We start from the raw sequence: 24740 nt of genomic DNA, 5'->3' as shown, positions 1-24740 counted from the left end.
TATTGACCGGAAACCCCTTTTCTATTCTAAGTAACAGTGACCTTGACCTTGACCTCAGAAACCCCAAAATCAATCCTAGCCTTTGTCTTGATATAAGCTACATACATACCAAGTTTTATTCAAATATCTTTACCGAAACAAAAGTTATTGACCGGAAACTCTTTTTCTATTTTAAGTAACAGTGACCTTGACCTTGACCCCAGAAACCCCAAAATCAATCCCAGCCTTTGTCTTGATATAAGCTACATACCAAGTTTTATTCAAATATCTTTACCGAAACAAAAGTTATTGACCGGAAACACCAGTTTGACGCCGCCGCCGCCGCCCGCCCGCCCACCCGACCGACATCTACCCCAATCTAATAACTCAGGTTTTCGTTGAAAACCTGGTTGAAAATTCTTGTATCTAAGCCAAATGTACCACATGAAAGGCGAAAATTGTAAAAAAAAAAATTAAACAAAAGGATCGTGTGAACTAGGTCACAGCCATCCGAAAGCGAAAGTTGAAGATGGTTGTAACTTACGGTGTGTTACGAAGATGGTCGAGACGTGTCACGTGACCTAAGTTTTTTTTTCTTATTTTTAAAAAAATGATAAAATATATATACATAAATATAATATTTTATCATTTAAATAAAGTATTAGTGTATCACACATGTACGAATAAAAACAAACCTGTACAGTATCGAAAACCTGTCACGTGTCTTCCTCCATGTCCCACACGCGAAAAAAAATTAGCATAGCAATAAACCCAACGCCTCCTGGCGGCGGGTAATAAGCATACTATAGTCGTGATAAATTGTGTAAAGACAAAATATATAGATGCTATTACATCAGTGTACTTTCATATTAAACTTTTTAAACGAGTTAAAAATAATAACAAACTGCGACGCTCTTGTAAGCATTTCATTAATTTTATTCAATAAGTTCAATAAATTCAATGTTGAAATACACAGACGTAATGTACTTTTTGTCGCATGTAAGCATTTTCTGTTGATACATCAAAATTTCTTCTTTCTTTTCCATTATAGCCTGATACCGCAGTCACACATACGGCGCGGATAGCTACGTTTAGCTGCGGATAGAAACGTAGTAATTCGTACCGATCCGTACCTGAGCCGTACGAATTGGTACGGATTGATACGGGTTACTACTTTAAGGTACGGCCCAGGTACGGATCGATACGGATCAGTACGGATTACTACGTTTCTATCCGTGGCTAGACGTAGCTATCCGCGCCGTATGTGTGACTGGGGTATAAGTCTATTCGACTCACCTAATACCCCAGTCACACATACGGCGCGGATAGCTACGTCTAGCTACGGAGAGAAACGTAGTAATCCGTATCGATCCGTACCTGAGCCGCACCTCAGAGTAGTTATTCGTATTAATCCGTACCAAAACGTGGTCAAAACGTATTCAAAACTTATTCCAAACTTGCAAGTTTCTCCAACTTTTGAACATGCACAAAAGTTTGAGCGGACCGTAGCCATTTGAGCGTGACTTAAGTCCAACTTGGCTGAAAGTTATTCATCCGTAGTTAAACGTACTTAAACGTAGTTATCCGTGCTGTTACGTACCTCGCCGTAGCTGAACGTAGTTATCCGAAGCTGATCGTACTTAAGCATAGTTCAACGTAGTTTACCGCAGACCCGTCCGTGTGCTGGGCAAGTTGCAAGGCGCAGTAAAACACCGTTTTTCCCGTACTAAGACGTACTGCTCCGTAGTTATACTTCCACAGACTAATCCTATCCGCACCGTACCTCAACGCACGGACATATCCGTATGTGTGAGTGTAGCTTAAGTATCCTATACTTAAAACGACACTAACATCGAAATGCTATCACGGTAGTGAAACACCAAAATTATGTATTTTATACTTATATACCGCATGTTTTTTGCTTCATCACAAACCCTTTTCTTACCACCTCTGTCTTCTCATGGTACATGGGTGCTTTGGAAATTCGGTTGTCATGACAACACAAATACATTTAGTTTTGTGAAATGTCATAGAATTTGATATGTATTAGATAACTGAATTATGATATCTAGTTTCTAGTTTCCGCATACACTAGAATAACATTTATTTTAAAGTAGTTTTAAACTATTCATTATGCAATATTTATGTAATGTCTCTAATACAGATTTTGTCATTAATTATTATCGTTATGATCAAACAAACTTTCTTATATTGAAAAATGTATTCATTGTTATCATTACTATTGTTATTATATTATTAGCTTAAAAATAGGTTTATAGAATAAGATTGGTCCTGATGATTTAAATATACAGGTATATAGATACATATAGATGTGCTCGTTAGTATATGCTGTTTCAAAAACATATTGAAAATATTTATACTGGAAAACCACAATATTTAGATAAGGTCATAAGACAGAAAAAGTATTACGAATAACTATATTATTTCAAACTCCGAATCTAATAACATTTGCAGTCCATTTGGATTACAACAGTGATATTTTGGAAAGTACATTATATTTGTTTTAAAACAATAAATATTTCATTTTTTCATCTTGTACTATTCATATTTATTTTGACCTAGACTTAAGGTAGATAAGATTCAATATCAGTATTGTAGTTTATAAAGATAAAACACAAGTTGAAATTGATATTCGGAAGGGCAAAATGTTTAACATTAAAGTGTTACATGCAAATGACAAATTGACTCACTGTTATTAACACTGAAACGCGGATAGAGTGACAGCCAGTCTAATGTCTTACTGTCTTTCAAGCAATTATGTCTTTGGAAATCTGTAAAGTAACTGAAATAAAAGAAGACACAACGAACAATATTTATTAATGTACATTTGTATAATTTTTCTATTTAGCGTTTGACCCAAAATCGTCTTTGCCAGCAGAATATAGTAGTGGTATAATTGTTAAATCCCTTCATTATAACTTGCATTTTATAGTTTATATTTTAGATTACTAAAACACATAACAATAAAAAAAATAAATAACATAAACGCCCCTTTTGCATCATGTAACGTTACTGAGAGAATATACGGTATTTATTGTCTGCTCTTCAGTGAAATACTGAAATTTATCAGAGAAATAAAATTGATATTTTCATTGTTTCAAACAGTGAAAATATCGTTTTTATTTTTCACTGGTACGGAATTACACTTGAATGCGAAAGAATATGAATTATAAATAATAGAATATTCCTCGCAAAATATACTTCAGTGAAGCTATAGATGTATAAAATACTAACAAGATTATAAATATATACATTCTATCATAATAAAATGTAAATGAAAAATCAGGAAACGTAATACAACTATTTACATTTTTTCTACAAAGATATCGTGACGTCACGATATTATGACGTCATGATGTCCTTCACGTGACGTTGTGCGGACAAACAGGCTATAATTTGGTTAAAACCATTAAAAGCACATAAAATAAATAGAAAATTTGTTTGTTTTAGTGTAAGATCAAAACATATTTCACTCGCGAACACCATAATTAACATTTTCACTCGTGGCTGCGCCACTCGTGAAAATATTGCATTATATAGTGTTCTCATGAACGTAAATAATTCAAAAACTGAGCATAAAAAATATATTTTGAAGGAAGAGGACTCTTTATTTCTAGTCTAAATATATAACAATTATTACCAAATTTAGATGAAATTAAACATATATTGGATAATTCTAAATCGCCTAAAATATTTGGCTTATGTGAAACCTTTTTTAATGATAACATCACAAATGATTATGTAAACATACAAAATTATGTTTTTGAAAGACGTGATAGGCTCAAAAGAAACGGTGGGGGGATAATTATATATATATATATCGGACACCATAACTTACAAGCGTCGCAATGACTTAGAAACAAATGATATTGAATCGATATGGATACAGGTTTTTATTTCAAACAGTAAACTTTTTCTTTTAAATTTTGTTTATCGTCCACCGAATTCTTCTCAGTCTTGGATTGATTCTTTTGAAGCACAAATCGAAATGGCCGATTTTTCACTCCTGGAATATTATGTCCTAGGTGATTTGAACATCAATTATTTCCCAGGAAATAAATCAGAAATGTTTAGTAATACGAAATGGGTAAACACTTTAACTAAGTTCGGTTTGGAACAGTAAATACAAAATCCAACCAGAACAACGAAAAGAAGTTCGACAATAATTGATCACATATATGCAAATAATGTTGATAATATAAAAAAATATTTGTTCCATCACTGTCTATTAGTGATCATTTTCCTGTTTGTATGGTGCGTTCTATTGATAGAAATAGCTCTAAACCGAAAGGTGTACATAAAGTAATAAAATATAGAATGTTGAAACATTTTAATGAAAACAATTTTCAGTGCGACCTTTTAAACTCTGGACTTGAAATAACTGAAACTATTGTTAATCCAAATCAGTCTTTAGATTTCTTTTACTCTGTTTTAAATACTGTTTTGTCGAAACATGCGCCTATGAAAGAGAAACGGGTAAAACGTGAGCATCAACCAGACGGGTTCACGGAAGAAATAAAAACAATGATAAATTCACGTGACTCCTGTCATGCCAATGGAGACATTGATCAATACAAGTTATTGAGAAATAAAGTAAATTCCATGATAAAAAAGCCAAGAAAAATTTCTTTAATAAAGCCATTGAAAACAATAAAGATACTTGCTACGTTTGGAGAAACTTAAAAGATGTTTCTAACTTAAATCAAAGGAAAAATGTCACTATTCCGTCTAAACTTGAAACTACTGATAAAGTGCTGGAAAGTGATTTAAACATTATAAATGAGTTAAATAAGCATTTCATAAATATTTCAAGTATTATAAAAATAACTTCTTTTTCTGAAGGTAATTTCTCTGATCTGAAAGAGACACTTGATTCACACATTTTTCTGGAAATACACTAAGTCTTTTTAAGTCTTATCTATCAAATAGGAAACAGTTAGTCCAGGTGGGTAACTTACAATCAGACATACTTACCGTCAAATCGGGCGTTCCTCAAGGATCTATTCTAGGACCTTTATTGTTTTTGATATAATTATATCAATGACATATCAATGATACATCATGAACTTAATATAGACTTATATGCTGATGACTACACTGCATAACTCCGGTTATCAGTAAGATGAAATTCAAAACAATTTACAACAAAACCTCTACTACGTCAATGAATGGTGTATTCTAAACAACATGTCTTTACACCCAAAGAAAACGAAATGTATGATAATCGGTCCTTCGATGAAAGTAAAGAAATGTAATGCTCTAAAATTAAAAGTAAATGACATAGAGCTAGAAAATGTTACAGTGCAAAAAATGTTAGGTATTTATCTAGATAATACACTAAATTGGCATGCTCAGATAGACAATGTATGTAAAAAATTGAATGCAAAAATTGCACTTCTGAAAAATATCATCTTTTATCTTAGCGAAGAAGCAAAATTGATGTACTATAATGCATATATCCTTCCCATTCTCGATTATTGTTGTACTATTTTGGGAAAAGATACAAAATGCTACATAAATAAAGTGCAAGTAATACAAAAAAGAGCGGCCAAGATTATACTTAACAGACCGATAAGGTCACCTACATTAGAACTTTTTAATGATCTAAAATGGCTTAAATTTAGTAACAGGGTAAAATATCACACAGCTGTGATGGTTTACAAATCTATGCATAACATGGTACCGATCTACATGACTGAAATATTAAGTGTCTCAAATAATAAATTGCATAATCTATGGTCAACAGCTCACAAAGATCTTGTTTTGCGTATAACAGCTCGTACAAATTATCTTAAAGATTCATTCTAGTACTTCAGCGTTAATATTTGGAATAAATTACCTGCTGAAATTAAGGAATCAAATACATTACAAACATTCAAAAATAATATCAAACGACATTTGTTCATGTTACAGTCCAGTGCTTAAAATAATTATATTATTACAGTTTTTACATATCATGATTTCAGTTATTTTATTATTATTTTGTTTTGCTGTTGTGCGTTTTTTCTCTTTAATAGTCTTATAATTATGTGAGTGTCTGTCGGATGGATGAATGGGAAGCTTCTAATCGTATTTAATACATTGATCATTGATATATATATATATATTTTTTTTTTAAATATGATTTTGTGAAATTTATCGTAAATGTTTGTATACATGTGTATTGTTGTTGTTGTTAACTGAAGGCCATGCTGAAAATAAGTTTACGTTTCATTTTCATGTTATGTACACTTTGTATGTTACCTTCATTAAATAAAGATTTTACTATTATTATTATTATTATTACTCGGTGAAATACATTTCGATCTTACACTTTTTTTGTTTGATTTAACGTCGCACCGATACATGATAGGTCATATGGCGACTTTCGATCTTACACTGAAACAAACAAATATCCTCTATTTAAAAAGTTTTGAAATGATAAAATTCTTTCAACGACGATTTATTTCACTGTAGAACATCGGTTTTAGATAAGCTTACAAGTGTATATCTACTGTGCATATCTACAATTTGTTTCATAAATTTTAACTACATTGTATCGATTTATCTAACACTGGTGACGCTTCATTTATATTTACACACAAATGCAGAAATATCTTTCATAAACTTAATCAGCTCCTTGTTTGAATATTTTTAAATATATATTTATCAGCTTAACATCTAGATATGCTTAGAGTGTCTATAAAAGAATTCTACTTGAAAACGATGTGTAAGAAGTAAAAACGGTAAACACTTCAATGTAATAAATCTTTTTAAAGTTCCTCGTGAATCGAAATAAGATGGCCTTTATCTAAACAGGTAAAGCATTCGACACTTACTGTTATTGAAGCAGTATTGCTTCTTTAAGAATTTTTGTGTGCGAAATGAAATTGTAAAACGTTGACTAAAAATAGAAGAAAAGTTGCTATTATATAAAGCACTCTTTTCAATAATCAATGAAAGTATGAACCTGAAAAGCCACCTAAAAATATATATTTCAGTGACATTTTAACGCTCAGATTGATTATTTCAATGATATTTCAATAGCTGTAATAATATTAAATGTACGGACAAGTTAGACAGTGCTTGAACGAAGGGTTATTAATAATGTAAAGCAGTATAAGGATAACTGATACTTTATATCTTTTAAAATAGAAATGAAAATGAAAAATAGTAAAAGTGTTTTGTTGTGACGTTTAGAATAATCCAACCTACTGCAACCGACACGCGAAACACGCAATTTAAATGACTTACCTGCTTTGACATTCTATCGTTTAATATGTTTACATCTTTACATGTATCTGTTTGTTTCTATATGTAACAACTATAGCTATAAGTTATAATGTATTTAGGTATTTCGTCGTGTTTTAACTTTTTTAACAATGTAGAATTTTATTAAACCCTGATTTTTCAAAATTCAGAGTATGCTTAGGAAAACGGCAAATAAAAAGGATAGTGTCGTGTGCTTGATTTTTGCTTAACTAGTTTGAAAAAAGGACCTCACACAAGTTTTCATAATGGAAGTCTATGGGAAAATCAGAGTTTTGATGATATTTCTGCGAAAAGAATTTGTTATACAAGAGGACCATAATGGCCCTATATTCCACACCTGAGTTTAACTGCTTGCTTGAACAAATGTCTTTGCTTAAGCTTGAAAAAATTAGGTGAGAAGGTCATGGTGAAGATTCTTCAAGATAAGTACTGAAATCTGTTAAAAACATATGAAAATCTCTTTGCTGTAGCTTCAAAAACAAGAAAGTAGGTAAGTAGGTCAGGGCTAAGAACATTAAAGATGAGTATTGAAATCTTTATCGAATGTTACTGGCTTCTTCCAAATTTCTATGCTGTTTTTATCAGTGTGCAAAACTGTACATGTCATCCAAATTTCAAAGCTGTATCTAAAAAAACAAGAAAGTAGGTCAGTAGGTCAAGGTCACAGTCAAGTGATCCCTAATTACTTGGTGTCATCAGGTAATTATAATTAAACAATCTAGGAAATATAATCAGATAATTTTTCCTATGTAACTCATATACAAGTGATCCCAGGGGCATAATTTGAACACTCTTGTTAGAGAACCACTAGGCAATGCTACATATCAAATATCAAAGGATTAAGCCTTGAACTTTCAAACAAGAAGATATTTGAATTTTTTTCCTATTTAAGTCTATGTAAAACTTTGAGGCCCTGCCCCATAGGCATAATTTGAATGATTATGGTAGAGGACCATAAGGCAATGCAACATACCAAATATCAAAAACACAGGCCTTGCAGTTTCCGGCAAGAAGATTTTAAAAGTTTTGTTTCCTATATAAGTCTATGTAAAACTTGGGACCGCCTGGGTGGGGCCTCTTTTCACCTCAGGGGCATAATTTGATAATCTTGGTAAACAACCACTAGGCAATGCAACATACCAAATATCAAAAGCCTAGGCCTTTGAGTTTCAGAACAAAATATTTTTTAAAGCTTTTTCCTATATAAGTCTATGTAAAACTTGGAACACCCGGGGCGAGGCCTCTTTTCCCCCCAGGGACATAATTTGAACAAACCATATAGAGGACCACAAGGAAATGATACATACTTAATATCAAAAGCCTAGGCCTTGGAGTTACAGAACAAAATATTTTTCCTATATAAGTCTATGTAAAACTTTGTACACCCGGGGCGAGATCTCTTTTCACCCAAGGGACATAATTTGAAAAATCTTAGTGGAGGACCACAAGGCAATGCTACATACCAAATATCAAAGGCTTAGCTCTTGTGATTTCAGACAAGAATATTTTTTTAAAAAATCCTATATAAGCCTATATAAAATTGGGATTCCCGGGGCGGGTCCTCTTTTCACCCCAGGGTAATAATTTTAACAATCTTGGTAGAGGACCACCAGGCAATGCTACATGCCTATAAATATCAAAGGTCTATGTCTTGTGGTTTAAGACAAAAGATTTTTAAAGTTTTGTCCTATACATGTCTATGTCAAACTTAAGACCCCCGGGGCGGGGCCTCTTTTCATCCCAGAGACATAATTTGAACAATCTTGGTAGAGGACTACTAGATGATGCTACATACCAAATATCAAAGCCCTATGTCTTGTGATTTTTGGCAAGAAGATTTTCAATTTTTTTTCCAATGTAAGTCAATATAAACCATGTGACCCCAGGGGCGGGGTCATATTTGACTCTAGGGATATAATTTCAACATTCTTGGTAGAGGGCCACTAGATAATGTTACATACCAAATATCAAAGCCCTAGGCCCAGTGGTTTTGGACAAGAATATTTTTAAAGTTTTTGCCCTATATAAATCTATGTAAACCATGTGACCCCCTCCCCTCCTCCCCAGGGCGGGTCCCTAGGGGGATAATTTGAAAAAACTTGGTAGAGGACCGTTAGATGATGCCACATACAAAATATCAAAGCCCTAGCTACTGTGGTTTTGGACAAGAAGATTTTTAAAGTTTTTCCTATCGGTTGCCATGGCCACCAGAGTTCATTTCATTGGCTAATTTTCAATGAGCATCATGCAAGGAACATTCCTGTGAAGTTTCATCAAAATTGGACTGGTTCAGACTGGGAGATGTTGACGGACGACGGACGACGACGGACGCCGGACAATCACTTACCACAAAAGCCCACCCTTGAGCACTTCGTGCTCAGGTTTGCTAAAAATGTATATTCTAATGACAATTCTCAAAGCCGTAAGTCAACGTATCATCTATAATTATATGGTGAGAATAAATTATATATAGGTTCTTGTTCTTGTTTATGAGATTTTCTCCCATAATTAAAGAGCTCCGCACATTGCATGCTAATTTTTAGACAATATCTAGTATAACTTAGCGTTTCAAACGTTTTGATATTACATTTCGTCTTCGGAAAGATAGTAACTTTGCCGTTTTAATAAATTTACTCGCGGGTGCCAATAATTCGTTAAACGACTTTCATTTCCGTATTCCAAGTCCTGACTACTCTACCTTAAATGACTTTACGCGATTACTTAAAAGTACAGAATGACCTTAAATTGTTTGCTTCTGCAAGTACTGCCTAATGAATGATGTCCAAAATATGACAGTATGAGTAACATTACATGCACAGCTCAAACGTGTTCTTCATATCATATTAACCTTGGATTAATGATATGTACTTTTGACTTATTTTCTTGGCTGCAAACAAAATGAGTAGTAGAGTTCGAAAGTGTGAGTAAATGTTAAGTCATAATAAATGACGGGCAGATGCTTCAATGTCCTTTTTAGTAGTTTTAAGCAACCCTAAAAATGACACTGTTGGATTTCGCTCCTGCTACGGGTCAATACGACATTTTATCATGAATTTTGTGACTGTATTTAGACCAACAGAAAAGACTATAGCTTGCTAGGCACTTTATTTTAATATTGTTTTTCAATTTAATTCAACGGAAAGGGCTATAGATATAAACGATCGTCTATATTGCTAGACGCTTTGTCCTAATGAGTGTCCTGAACACACACCCTATAAACGACTGTATTCCCCTCTTCCTCTTGCGAGTGTTCAAAACAATAAACAGACAGCTAAAAGTTGAAAAACAGCATTTTAAAGTGACTGGTTTGCTTTGGTATATATATTTACATTTTATTGGAAGCTAAACATGATTTGTTTCTGTATATAATGTGTTAGTCAGATGACAGGTAGAATTATAGCAAAACTCTCGATTGATCACTGATTTTGTCCAGAAATTGTACATTGTCGGCGTCAAAAGTACTTATTTTCTTGCTTGAAGAATGACCTACATGTAAATTCCACTGTTTCATGGATAAAGAAACAATACTAGTTTGGTCAAATAAAATAAAATCATTGATAAATTTTCCAATTTGTTTATAACCGTAAATGAAAGAAGATGATTCGGTGTTATTTCCTGACTGTATGCACGCTTGCTTAATTACTGTAAAAGTGCTTGCGAGTTTGGTAAAAAGACTGTATGCCTGTTTGTGAGTGCCTTCTTTATAAAATGTTTGCGTTTCCTATGCTACTGTAGTATTTCTTTATATTTAGAACCCACAAACAATGTTTGAAGGAGGGTGGTATAAAGCAGTCACCATGCGGTCTGTCTGTTCGTTCTATTTGTATATGTGTCCTCATATATTTGGTCGTGCAATTACTTCAATGCTATTGCACCTATCTCTCTCAAAGTTTACATACAAACATCGGCCATATGTAGTTAATGTCCATCTTATTATTTTCCTTTTTCTTTTTAAAGTGACACTTAAAGGTGAAACATGGTCTGTTTTTCGTGTCAGCGCCATAACTTCTTTATGCATTTAGGGATTTTTAAATAACACGGCACAAATGTTCACCATCATGAAACCGTAATGCGACGATGTGTCGCATACAAGACTATATTTTCTAGAATTTCAAACCATTGAAACCAATATATAATCGCAACTGAAATGAATAAGGTGTGAAAATATGAACAGTAAATGGGGTGATTTGGAGTGAAACGGCGCCAGATTGAATCCACTTATCTTTTGTGGATCGCTTTCTTGACAGCGTCACACAGTAAACAGCTCTATTTTAGTTTTGTCTTTGTATTTGCCATAAACACATGAACTTTAAAATGAAACTTGCCTTATTTTACTGAAAATACATTCTGCGAATGAAATAAGTCCCCATTTTACAAGCAGAAGTGCCATTAAAGGAAAAAATGAGGGTTTATTACCTCAACTGAGCAAGAAGTGCTCAAGGTGAGCTTTTGTGATCACCCTGTGTCCGTCGTCCGTCGTTGTCGTCCGTCGTCAACAATTTGACTGTTAACACTGAGAGGTCACACTTTTGGTCCAATCTCAATGAAACTTGGTCAGAATGTTACCCTCAATAGCATCTTGGACGAGTTCGATATTGGGTCATCTGGGCTCAAATACTAGGTCACCAGGTCAAATCAAAGGAAAAGGTTGTTAACAGTCTAGAGATCACAATTTGGTCCAATCTTAATGTAACTTGGTCTGAATATTACCCTCAATAAAATCTTGGACCAGTTCGACATTGGGTCATCTGGGTTCAAAAACTAGGTCACCAGGTCAAATCAAAGGAAAACCTAGTAAACACTCTAGAGGCCACACTTATGACCATTTATTAATAAAACTTTTTTTTCAAAATGTGTTTTTGGTGATATTTAGGTCCAGTTCAAATCTGGGTCAGATGGATCAAAAACTTGGTCACCAAGTCAAATCAAAGGAAAAGCAAGTTAACACTCTAGAGGCCACATCTATGACCATATCGTAATGAAACTTAATATTAATCTTGATAATCTATAGGTGACTTTAAATCTGAGTCAAGTGGGGTCAAAAACTAGGTCACCAGATAAAATCAAATGAAAAGCCTGTTAACTCTCTATCGGCCATAAATATGGCAATATCTCTAATGCCTACCCACGACTACCCGATTTGATAATCATTTCTCATACATTTATACTTACCAAATAACATGCAGCTTTCGATATAAATGTCGGAATTTGCCGATCATACTAAAACAAAGACGCGGTACAACTCACGCCATTTTTAAAACAACGGAAGCGGATTGAGCAAGGCCTAGCAATGAAAACGACCAAATCCGCAAGAACAGATTCCCGGCGTGTGTGCGTTATCACTATCAAATGTAGATTATTTCTGACATGAGAAATAGCGGTAAATCTTGACAGGTAGTAAACACGACGGCTGTTTTTGTAACCATAACATGTTTATTTTATTATTGAGGAAAGGGGAATCGGGTAGTTAAACCACTAGGCCATTCAACTATTTTGTACTACTTTTCAATCTTGTTGACTGATTAACCATGAAGTAAACTCTGAATTACTAATAAGGACTTAATTGACTTTTCCGATAATGTTTTCGTTATCGTTTTCCATTTATACGTCCATTCGCAGGATACGTGCGGGTGAAATAGTTTTTTCTTTTTTTTTAAATCAGAGGATCATTTTGTTGCAGACGGACAGACAGACGGGGGTCAACCTATAGTCCTCTCCTGTCTCATCTCATCGATATTTTGAAATCGTAAGGTAACATTTCTTCGTATGATTTCCATAGGGAATCGACGATTAATTTCTTGCAAGACCTAGTAGGGACCCTGTGTATACATTCAGTTTCTAATTCGTATTTTATGATAGTACATGTGTGTAAAACCAACACTGAACACTTGCATGTAAACGACGCTGAAGCATTCAATTCATTATTTAATTAAGTAGGATAGCGAGTCACAGACACTCCACCCCACCCCCAATGGATTAGTACAGGCATCGCATGGGAGGTTCGACAATAAATGACATTATAAATACGACGACTGATCAAAAGAAACAATTTTGTATGCATATTTTTTATTTCATTTACGCCTTTTAAGGACATAAATCGCCTATTGTACTCGCAAGATGGAATACAGTATCACTCGCAATTACGCATTCAGATCAAATATCAAAATTGGCAAGTCGGCATACAGTAAATGTTTTTTCACCGACCAGGTAAAAATTAATTTCATTCAAAAACGCAACAGAAACGAAATATTTTATTTACATATATTTATGGAGTATGCATACTTATTACAGACAACATCATGGATAATTGGATTACAAATCAATTTGGCGTGATATTCATCAGATATTTGACTTGGTCGAGTGAATTTTCACGCAATTAGTGTGATCAGTCAACATTTTTTAAACATTACCTGTCAGTTTCATCTATTATATCACCATATACACATATTTATGTTAGACTTATCGTTTAACTTAAATACACATACAGTGTAAAGCCAAATAATGAATTTGAAGACGATTCTTACCTTTTGCGTGTCTGTTTATTGTTTTGATCACTCGCAAGAGGAAGAGGGGGAATACAGTCGTTTATAGGATGTGGAACAGATAATGTAGAAACTACTCTGAATTAAATTTCAAAATCAGATAAGAACAGAACAGAACATAATTTCATTAAAGACTTGTACATGGTAAATCGTCATTCATAATAAACAACATATTATTATTATTATATAATGTCACGTTAACATGATTTTTTAAACAAATAAACATGATTATATTCAACAAATAGTAATGTTAAATGATGGACGATTAACTAACAATTATTATATAACATTCATAAATATTTATAATGATACTTAAATTTGTCGTTAAAGTTGCTTATAGAAGACGCAAATATAATAATATTAATTGTTAGCATTCACAATCATATTTCTTGTTTTATATACTTTGCAAGATTTAATAATGTACTCTTTTGATTTGTAGTAATAGCTTAAGTAAATGTGTACATCGTCGGTCTATTGTAATAGTACTTCTTAACATAATTTTTCTAATATCTACATAACATGGGCATACTAAAATGAAACGATATTCGTCTTCAATATCAATAGTGTTACAAAAAAAACAACAAAAAACAAAAAACAACAACAACATAATCGTCCATTGCGTTGTATTCTGTTTTGCCCGTATCGGCCAGTTTGAATTCTAAAAGTATATGCAGATATTCTTATTCGTGTAACACAGATTCACTTTTAGGTAATAAATATTGGTAATATTCATATGCGAGTGTTGTTTTACAATTTTTATAAAGATCTAACAGGGCACTATTTTCAACAGATGCATGTCACTCTTACATGCAATTATCAACATACAAATTTTCTACTTATAATAATTTATTAGTAATAATTGCTCCAGAATATTTATCAGTTGTACAATGATTCCTTGAATTGATATCATCTATTTAAGAACAAGAAAGCTTTTGTAGAAAATTAATACACATATATTTTCCATAAATTTGTGATTCTTATTTCTAGACGTTGATAATGTTTAACTCCACATGTATTGGCCACTGTGGTATGTGGTGTTCATGCTACTCATCCTATGTAGATATATAGAGAATATTTGTTTGTTTTAGTTTAAACATATTTATTCCCAAAATGAAGTGCATATATTGATACAAATGTCATACTGTGATGAAAACAAAACAGGAAAGGAGTGAATATGGAATATATCTCACTGAGAAGTGAGAAAATTTCAAATATTTTCACCAGCGCGAGGTGAGATATATTCAATATTCACGAAAAACAAACACATTTTCTTTTTATTTTATGCTCAATTACGTTGAGATGTGCATTTTGAAACAATTTTAAATCTCAGCGCGGGAAACAGACGCGCATAAACAGGCATGACGTCAGACGTGTTGTGACGTTAGAATGACGCATACAACATAAAATTTCATTTTATTTTATGCTCTTAACTGAAATTTATCAGTGAAATAAAATTGATATTTTCACTGTTTCAAACAGTGAAAATATCATCTTTATTTTTCACTGGTACGGAACAACACTTGAATGCGAAAGAATATGAATTATAAATAATAGAAAGTCCTTGCAAACTATACTTCAGTAAAGATATAGATGTATATAGAAATACTAACAGCATCATTAATATATGCATTCTATCATAATAAAATGTTAAGAAATCAGGAAACGTAACAGAACTATTTACAGTTTTTCTACAAATATATCCTGACGTCACGACATTATGACGTCATGATGCGATGCACGTGACGGTGCGCGGAAAAACTGGATATAATTGTGTTAAAACCATTAAAAACACATAAAATAAATAGAACATTTGTTTGTTTCAATGTAAGATCGAAATATATTTCACTCGTGAACACCATAATTTACATTTTCACACGTGGCTGCGCCATAATCGAAAATATTGCATTATAGTGTCCACTCGGTGAAATATATTTCGATCTTACACTAAAACAAACAAATATCCCCTATATGGATTAAATATGTTTACATGTTTGTATAGGTAATGAAGTTAATGATGCTTGAAGTTCAGTAATAACAAAATGGCAGAAGAAAAGACATCACAATTGAAGATGTATTTTCCCGAAATTGAAACTGATACCTTTTCCGATGATGGTTCATATGTGAGTGTGAGGGGTGAAGATTCAGATACAAGTTCCTTTGCAAGTGTGACAGGAGATGAAGAGGAAGAAAGCGCAAACGATACGGAATCTGTTTCTTCAGAAAATTCTGTCGATCTCTCAACTGGTACAGGAAATAGAAAAGTGTATTATCGCAACCAGTTTGACGATTTGGAGCCTGTCCAAATCTCAAAGGTTTCCAGAGACAGTAATTCACCAGATGAATCATGTGTTTTTGAAAATCAAACAAACAGGTTTGTTTACCAATTTTTACTAATTATCCTTAGAAAAATCTCTACTGGGATGCTCTATTGTGTCTGATGTTTAAGATATGTTTCGATTAAGTAAAGTTTATTAATCAGTGTCAATGAGTATTTTCAGTAAACATATGTATAACTTTTCAAAGCTAAAACAACTTCGATTCCTGCTTTTTAGAAGTTATCAGTGGTTGTACTCGTTTCACTCGATGTGTACAATGTATATCGCTTAAATGAAGCATGTTGTAATTAAGAAATAATAAATCTATTCCTATATTTTATCAGTTAATAAAATATGACCATGTTTTATTAATTGATAAAATTATTGGAAGATATTTATTATTTCGATTCTTACAACGCAAATAATTCGCATTTTACAGTAGTAGTTATAGCGAGTAAGATATGGAACAAAAAAATGGCAAAGATGTTCCCGTTTGTTAAGAAAGCACCAAATTTTGCATGAAATTACTTTAAGGTATCCCAAATACTACAAGAGGAGGAGACACGCTCTATCAGCCCTGGAACCTCTTTTAAATCAATTTTAAAAAGGTATTGAAAAAAAGATATTTTTTTCCTTTAAATTGAAATTTATCTATATAGTAATGTTTCATATGATCTAAACATGGATAACATATTACCAGCATGGACAGACAACCATTTGGTATTGACAAGTATACAAAAGTTTACTCCAAATTACTCCTATTTCTCAAGATACATACTAAAAAGGGACGTAATCACATTTTACTATATGTTTAATATTAAAACTGCGTGTGAAAAGCTGTTTCTTATGAAGAAAGCATAAAAGTTTGTATTTAATTAATATAAAGTATACTGAATTAGAAATGAAAAATACACCGTTTCGATATTTGTCCAAAAGGTTTAATATGTAAGATAACTGTAGCTCAGCTTTTTTAAGGAGACTTTCTTTATAAACTTATCAATTAATCTTTACTTTCAAAGATTTACATCTAAATCTGTTTGGCATTACTTTCTTTTTTTCTGTATTATATTTTCATCTGTACCAAATTTTTATACGTAACTATTTGCGTTCTTGGGGTATCTGCAGTAAATCACTGCACTTTAGAAATGTGGATAATTATAAGCTCTGTGGAGGGGAGCAGTGGGAGAGGCAGGTAAAGGTGTTGCTGGATCATTAGGAAGGTTGTTGTTTCAAACAATACAATTAAAGGTCAATCTGTCATAAAATACCAGTGCTCTTTTCAAGAAAAGCGGACTTTAGACTGATTCTAAAACTTGAAAACTTAATCAAATTTAAATAAATTAGCATCATTAAATATAGAACAAATTAGCAATAATAAATACAACAATACATGTAGTACACATTCCATTTTCGTTATTGTTATAAAGAAAGCATAGGATTATGGTATGCTTTGCTTGAAGTTATTAGCTGTGTTGAAAAACATATAAAATTAAGTTTTGTATTATACATTTTACAGTAATTTAAATTAGATATTGCAAGACAAGAAAAACACAAGATAACCCCTTATTTAGCTTCCCTTTTGAATGCCTAAAATAATATCCATAGGGAAATCTAAATATCGGTACCCCATGTACAGTATAAGTACTGCTAAATCGATTATATGAGTATGTAAGTATATGTGAACTTGTTTTATACAATACCCTTAATGAACCTCAAAATGTAAAGAATGTTTAAATAATGTTTTGATATTATTAAATACTAAAATAAGGTTTGTTTACCTGAGTGAAAACTGTACATTAGTTCAGGGACAGAAAAACATCCCTCAATACACGATCAGTGAAAAATAAAACACTCTCCATATGTGACTTCATCCTTACAAATGAATTCGACATTTGTGCCATAACTGAAACATGGCTCGGTAGCCCTGTTGACAAAGCGTGCATCGGCGAACTCGTCTCGTGCCCGACGGTTACAAAATGAAACATGTCCCTCGTAGTGGTAGGCGCGGCGGGGGCGTAGCGATCATTCACAAGAGAGCCATACAAGTGAATATTGTCACATCAAGCAAAGACAACGAATTTTTACCAATTTGAGTATATGGATTGCAATGTAGTTACAGGCGGACACTCCATAGGCCTACGGCTTGCCATTATATACCGGCCACCCCCTTCCAAAGAAAACGGGTTAAACACAAATATTTTCCTTGAGCAAGAATGGCCCAAATTCTTAACTAAATATGCTACAATTGACAAGACCACCATCATTGTAGGGGACCTTAACTTCCATCTTGATTTACCGGAAAATAGTGACACAAAAAAGTTTATAAGCAGTCTAGATGAGATGCATGTGGCATGCGTCAACATGTACAAGAACCAACACATATAGCTGAGCATACGTTGGATGTAGTGATAACCAGAGATAATGATGTCACGGTTTCAAATATCGTGGTCATAGATCCTGGACTCCCTGATTCAAATGGAAAGATGTCACGTGATCATTTTGCTGTGATATTTGATTCTAAAGCTTCCAAACCAACCCCCCCCCCCCCCCCCCCCCGTACGAAAAACTGTGTAGTACAGGAAATTACGTTCGATCGACATTGACTCATTTCGAGAAGACATACGAAGAATAGATTTCTTTAACACACAGTGCACTCCATCTGATACTGATATCGATGAATTTGTAGAGGAATATTCAAATCAGTTAATTTCTATAGTAGGCAAACACGCCCCTTTGACTATCAAGACTATTGTGTTAAGACTTTCATGTCCATGGTATACCGAGCAACTCCACGAATCAAAACATCAGAAACGAAAATTAGAATGGAAATGGCGTGAAAGTAAGCTCACAATCGATCACCAGATTTACCGAACAAAATGTGCTGAAGTGAATAAGCTGCTAAAACAAGCTCGTGTTGAATACTATACAGGCAAAATTGACTCATGTGGCAGTGATCATAAGCGTTTATTAAAGATAACCAAAAATCTTCTTGGCGATACAAATGAGGTGATTTTACCATCACATTCATCTCCACATCATCTCGCACAATATTTCAGTGACTTCTTTATTGGAAAGATCGAAACAATCAGAAACGATATAGCATCGCAAACACAATCTGTATCTGATTTAGATGACATAGAATCTGAATACACAGGTGTCAGTTATGTTGAGTTTACTCAAACCTCAGAAGACGAAGTGAAATCAATTATCAAAAAGTCAGCGAACAAATCATGTGAACTAGATCCTATCCCAACATGGTTATTAAAAGAATGTCTTGACGAACTAACACCAGTGATAACAAAAATTATGAATGCACCTCTAGATGCTGCGTATGTGCCCAAAGCGTTCATTCACGAATAAGAAAGCCAAACTTAGATTTTAATGTCCTAAAAAACTATAGACCTGTGTCAAACTTGCCGTTTCTGTCTAAAATCGTAGAAAAAGTGGTAGATGTTCGAATTGAAAATCATCTGAGGAACAATGAACTCCATGAAGTTAATCAATCGGCTTATAAGAAATTCCACTCAACCGAAACCGCCCTATTAAAAGTCCAAAATGACATTCTTCAATCGTTGGATAAGAACAATGTGACTTTTCTTGTGATGCTTGATCTCTATGCAGCATTTGACACCATTGACCACGGGACGTTGATTCATCACCTTGAACGTCACTTTGGTATTACAGGCAAGCCACTCGCATGGATGATGTCATACCTACCTTATGCATAGATGGCGAGCTATCACAACCGGTGCTAATGAAGTACAGTGTACCCCAAGGCTCTGTCCTGGGGCCAAAGAACTACACAATGTACACAAAACCAGTCGGAGCTATCTGCAGAAAGCACGGACTGAACAATCATTTCTATGCCGACGATTCGCAGTTGTATCAATCCTTCAAGCCAATAAACAAAATGTCTATTGAAGAGACCATTCATCGCGTTGAATGTTGTTTAAAGGATATAGTAAGTTGGATGAATACTACCATGTTGAAACTCAATGCTGAAAAAACTGAATTAATCATATTTTCATCTGAACACAAGACACAATCTGTTTCAAACATATCTGTGAAAGTGGACGGCTCTGAAATCAAACAATCAGGCAGTGTCAGGAACCTCGGTGCTTTCCTGGATTCAAACATGAGGATGGAGCAACATGTGAATAGTGTGTGTAGGAATTCCTATGCACAGTTGCGAATCAGTCACATCAGACAATATATAACCGCAAACGTAACCAAATCTCTAATCAACTCTCTTGTTACATCACGTTTGGATTATTGCAACTCTCTTCTATATGGAATTCCAAAACATTCAATGAACAAACTGCAATATGTCCAAAACACGGCAGCTAGAATCGTTACCAGAACATCCAGATACGACCATATAACGCCTGTGATGCGTGAACTCCATTGGCTTCCTGTGCAATGTAGGGTAGAATACAAAATTATAACACATACATATAAGGCACTCAAAGATCAATCACCAGCTTATGTAGTGAACATGCTAGAAATATATACACCATCCAGAAATCTAAAATCGCAGAATAATGCATTAAAACTAGTGGTGCCCAAATGTCGAACAATGCGATTTGGTGACAGAAGCTTTCAGACAGCAGCTGCGAGGTTATGGAATGCCCTCCCATCTGGCATAAGAGAGTGCAAGACCTTGCAAAGTTTCAAAAAAGCGCTAAAGACGCATTATTTCATACAATTCTTTGGGTACTAATATCTCACTGATTACCTGATTTATAATGTAGGTATTTTGCCAGTCAATCAATTACTTGAATTAAGAACTCTTGTGTGACAGAATAATGTTGGCGTTGTTTTTTCTGTGGGATGTATCATGGATGTTCTCCGGACCGTTTAGGTGGGGATTGACCCAATCATCTGGGACGGTTTGCGTGTTGTGATGCATTTCGCAGACATCATACTGGTTAATTCTGTCTGTTCAAAATGTAAGATATCTTCTGTTCTATTCTGCTCTGGCCTGTGTCTTTGATAGGTCAGTTAATGTTTTACGGTATGTATTTTTGTTTCATGTTTTGATCTGCCTACCTTCCAATTTAAAATGCTTGGTATCTCATTACCGTAATATAAAGTTCTTCTATAATAGTTCAATTGCCATTTTTTTTTATTGAACATTACATAAACATTTTTATGTAAAGCACTTTTGAACGTATTTTTATATGAAAAGAGTGCTATATAAATGTGGTATATAATAATAATAATAATAATAATAATATAATTTTCACACTTCACACATTCGCACAAGAATAAAGATATCCTGTAAATGAGATTTTTTAAACAAAAATGTAACTAACTAAATATTATGTCAATAATAATTACTGTTTAGGTCATAAATTAACCTTTTGGACATTGCTTTCAAAAATATATAATTTAAATAAATAAAACATAGGTCCCTTTTTGGGGCCTCATTTTAAGCTAATTGAGGTTAGCCAACTGCGTGTCTCCTCCTTTTTTTGGATTCAGCATACTTCAAAATAGTTACAAACAAAGTTTGGTGCTTTCTTCACAAAAGGAAACATCTTTTTCCTATAACTTATACACTATTACATTTTCAGCGTAATACGTCATTCGGGTCATATGCTGTTACAATTTACCCTCTATGGTTAGAAAATGTTGCATAGCCAATGGAACGTATAGATATTTGTTTATTTTTTATCAGAATTTTGAGAAGTATTCATAGATAACATCTCGCAAACTAATTATGAACAGAATCATCAAATTAGGCGAATTGAGCCTGTGTTAGGAGTCACCAGCTTAACTTTTATATGACGTCACATCATTATGGCGTCACATAATTATGACGTCATACTTTATGTCATACATTTATGACGTCACCGCTAAATCATAATTAAGCTAATTGAGTTCGCTCGTAGAGATCAGAACGTGTTTTACGGACCTACACATAAGTCAGTATGACTTTTTATTATATTTCTGTTTATGAAATGCTGTTTTCAATCGTTTGGACCTGAAATAATTCGTATGTAATGGAACTGAAGTAGAAACTCTTATGTTACAATCTGAGGGGGTTGGGGGAGGGGGGGGGGGGGGGGGGATGTAAGGGCCAACCATATTTTACCGTAGACTCATATAGGCGATTTCGCTATATGTTTATGTAGCAATTGCTGCGGATCGTGTTAGAATCTTTCCTATGGAACGAACGAGTGTTAGTTATACACGTATGCTGTATAGTCTTGACGTTCAGATTAACTTTATTGTATGTTAAACATTTTATATACACAGAAATTCGTACTTAATGTGCAAAACTGAAATGTTGAAATGGAGTGACAATATAAGTACAATGTAGTATTCATTCATTTGTATCATATGATTAGATACGCTGTAACTTCGAAACCAACGGTACACGAGTTATTAATGATCGCAAATTATTTTATCAGCAACGGTGTTAAGGTAGCAGAGTACACTTAGATTCGAAAAGTTTGGGCACGGACAGTCTTACATGTAGCAAGTCGCAATTTTGCACTTCCCTTATGAGCAGAATCAGGGTGGCCATTTTTAGATTGCGTGCATGTTTTGTGCTTTTAATTAATGGCAAGATCAGGATTCTCATACAAGAATAAAGAAAATTATCAAACCGAAAGTTTTACACCATCCATTAAAAATAGCATGCCAAAATCATCAATTTTGCACCTTTTGAATAGCCTGCAATGATTCCGCTGCAAGAACAATGCCAAATTTTATTGAATTTCTCAATTTTATAGTCCATACTGAACTTCAGGAAATAAACTGAATAGGGGCCCATCCAGCTCGTTTTTCCCCCACAAAATAGCGGAAATGTTCCCGAGTACCAACCAACAAGCACAGAACCTTTCCGTGATTTGCATTTTTCCGCGAAAAGGTGTCTCATTGATTCATACAAAGCTAGCAGCAGTAAAATTTACAACTAACATCAGAATTTTACACGTACCGGCTCACTATATAAATTTTCTAAAGAATTAACAATCAATATCTCCCATCTTAATTTACAGACATCCAAAATAACGAAGTTCTAATTATTACAAATATTGACGGGGCCAAAATTAGAAGTGTACCCTGCTACCTTAAGATTTTGCAGCTAATGAACAAAAGAGGATTTTACTAGTTCTGAACTTTTATATGTCTTTCGCAAATTAAACCAAATAAAAATGATTTCAATAGCATGAAAAGAAGTCTGTATGAGAGAGTCTAAACTTGCCCAACTCTAATGCGCAAATTTTGCCAAACTTTACAAATTTTCACTACGAGACAAAGAACGTACAATACATCCGTTTTTACCATTTTCTGGCATGATTTAACGTATTTTGTCATTAGGAATGATCTGAGGGCAATTTTGCATCATTTTACGAAAATAAAATGTCCTCAACCCTTATATTCCTATTTCATGGGGTCCCCACCGTCCGAACATCCCCCTGATTGACGAAATACATAGCTGGTGGGCCAAATATGCGATGTGTGGGTTAATAACGATAAAAATGATGACTAGAAAGTTTTACACCATCCATTAAAAATAGCATGCCAAAATCATCAAGTTTGCACCTTTTGAACAGCCTGCAATGATCCCGCTGCAAGAACAATGCCAAATTTTATTGAATTTCTCAATTTTATAGTCCATACTGAACTTCAGGATATAAACGGAATGGGGGCCCATCCAGCTCGTTTTGTTTTTTACAATATAAAGAAAATTCTAATTATTACAAATATTGACGGGGGCCAAAATTCGAAGTGTACCCTGCTACCTAATACTTTATCCCGCCCGTCCTTCACAAACTGTTATATCTGAATGTTAAAACCGTGGATGCATCAGTTGAAGTTCCACTCTAACGAAACTCTATTAAATGAAATAATACAAGTCTCTTAGTGGCCGTGAGGGTTCCCATGAACATATTCATTGAATCGGTGTCTGCTATTAATTTGCTTAATTATGTTCTATGCTTTCAAATGATTCTTGAACTCCATTCTAATAAAACTAAATTCAGTGGAATGATAGAAGTCTCTCAGGGGGCGTGAGGGGTATTGCACATTTCATTTCCTCTTATGAAGGGATTCAGTAAAACCGTGATTACTTTTAATCTTTTTCTTATCAATTTATTTTATCAAATATTACAACAGCTGGCCACAAAGTGCCGTGTGACCGCTGTAAAAAGCCAACACGTACTTTAACACGTGTTTTTATAGGTCCTTTGAGATCGTGAAGTCAATTAAATATAGTAAATCCCTGTCAGGCATGAGGGGTACTGCATGTTACACTAACTCAGCTATTAATTTGCATAGTTATGTTCTATACTTTCAAATAATGTATTTATATTTTAATCTAAATACATTTGCAGGGTCACCAATTAATGTATTCACACGTTAGGATTATCATATTACTATATACAGTAATGTTCTATACTGTAAAAAATAAAGTCCCTTTTGTAATAAATTGTTCAAAGCTTTAGTATTGTATTTTAAATCAAATGAAGGTAAATCCAAGTAATTTGATAATTAGTAGATGAAAAGAAATAAACTGAAAAGCGCAACAAAAGTATATTCTAAAATATATTCAAAATCATCTCCATGACTTGGTGGTCATTATAGCCATCGATCGCTCATCTGAGTTTCACAACTGGAATTT

The 24740-nt window shown here is 33.7% G+C and overlaps 1 protein-coding gene across 3 annotated transcripts in view; it reads left to right on the top strand.

Moving 5' to 3' along the window:
• LOC128556993 (uncharacterized) overlaps positions 1 to 24740 on the top strand; it is a 43340-nt gene that overhangs the window by 2106 nt on the left and 16494 nt on the right. For all 3 annotated transcript variants that reach the window (XR_008370967.1, XM_053543330.1, XM_053543329.1), the window contains exon 2: positions 15793 to 16164. Coding sequence is in view for 2 of the 3 variants with exons in the window: in XM_053543330.1 (XP_053399305.1) it covers positions 15833 to 16164 (332 nt within the window). In the remaining variant the exon portion in view is untranslated. The remainder of the gene's footprint in view (positions 1 to 15792; positions 16165 to 24740) is intronic.

This window comes from Mercenaria mercenaria, chromosome 5 (assembly GCF_021730395.1).
Source record: "Mercenaria mercenaria strain notata chromosome 5, MADL_Memer_1, whole genome shotgun sequence".
Lineage (NCBI taxonomy): Eukaryota > Metazoa > Mollusca > Bivalvia > Venerida > Veneridae > Mercenaria > Mercenaria mercenaria.
This window is presented reverse-complemented; position numbering and strand designations above follow the sequence as displayed.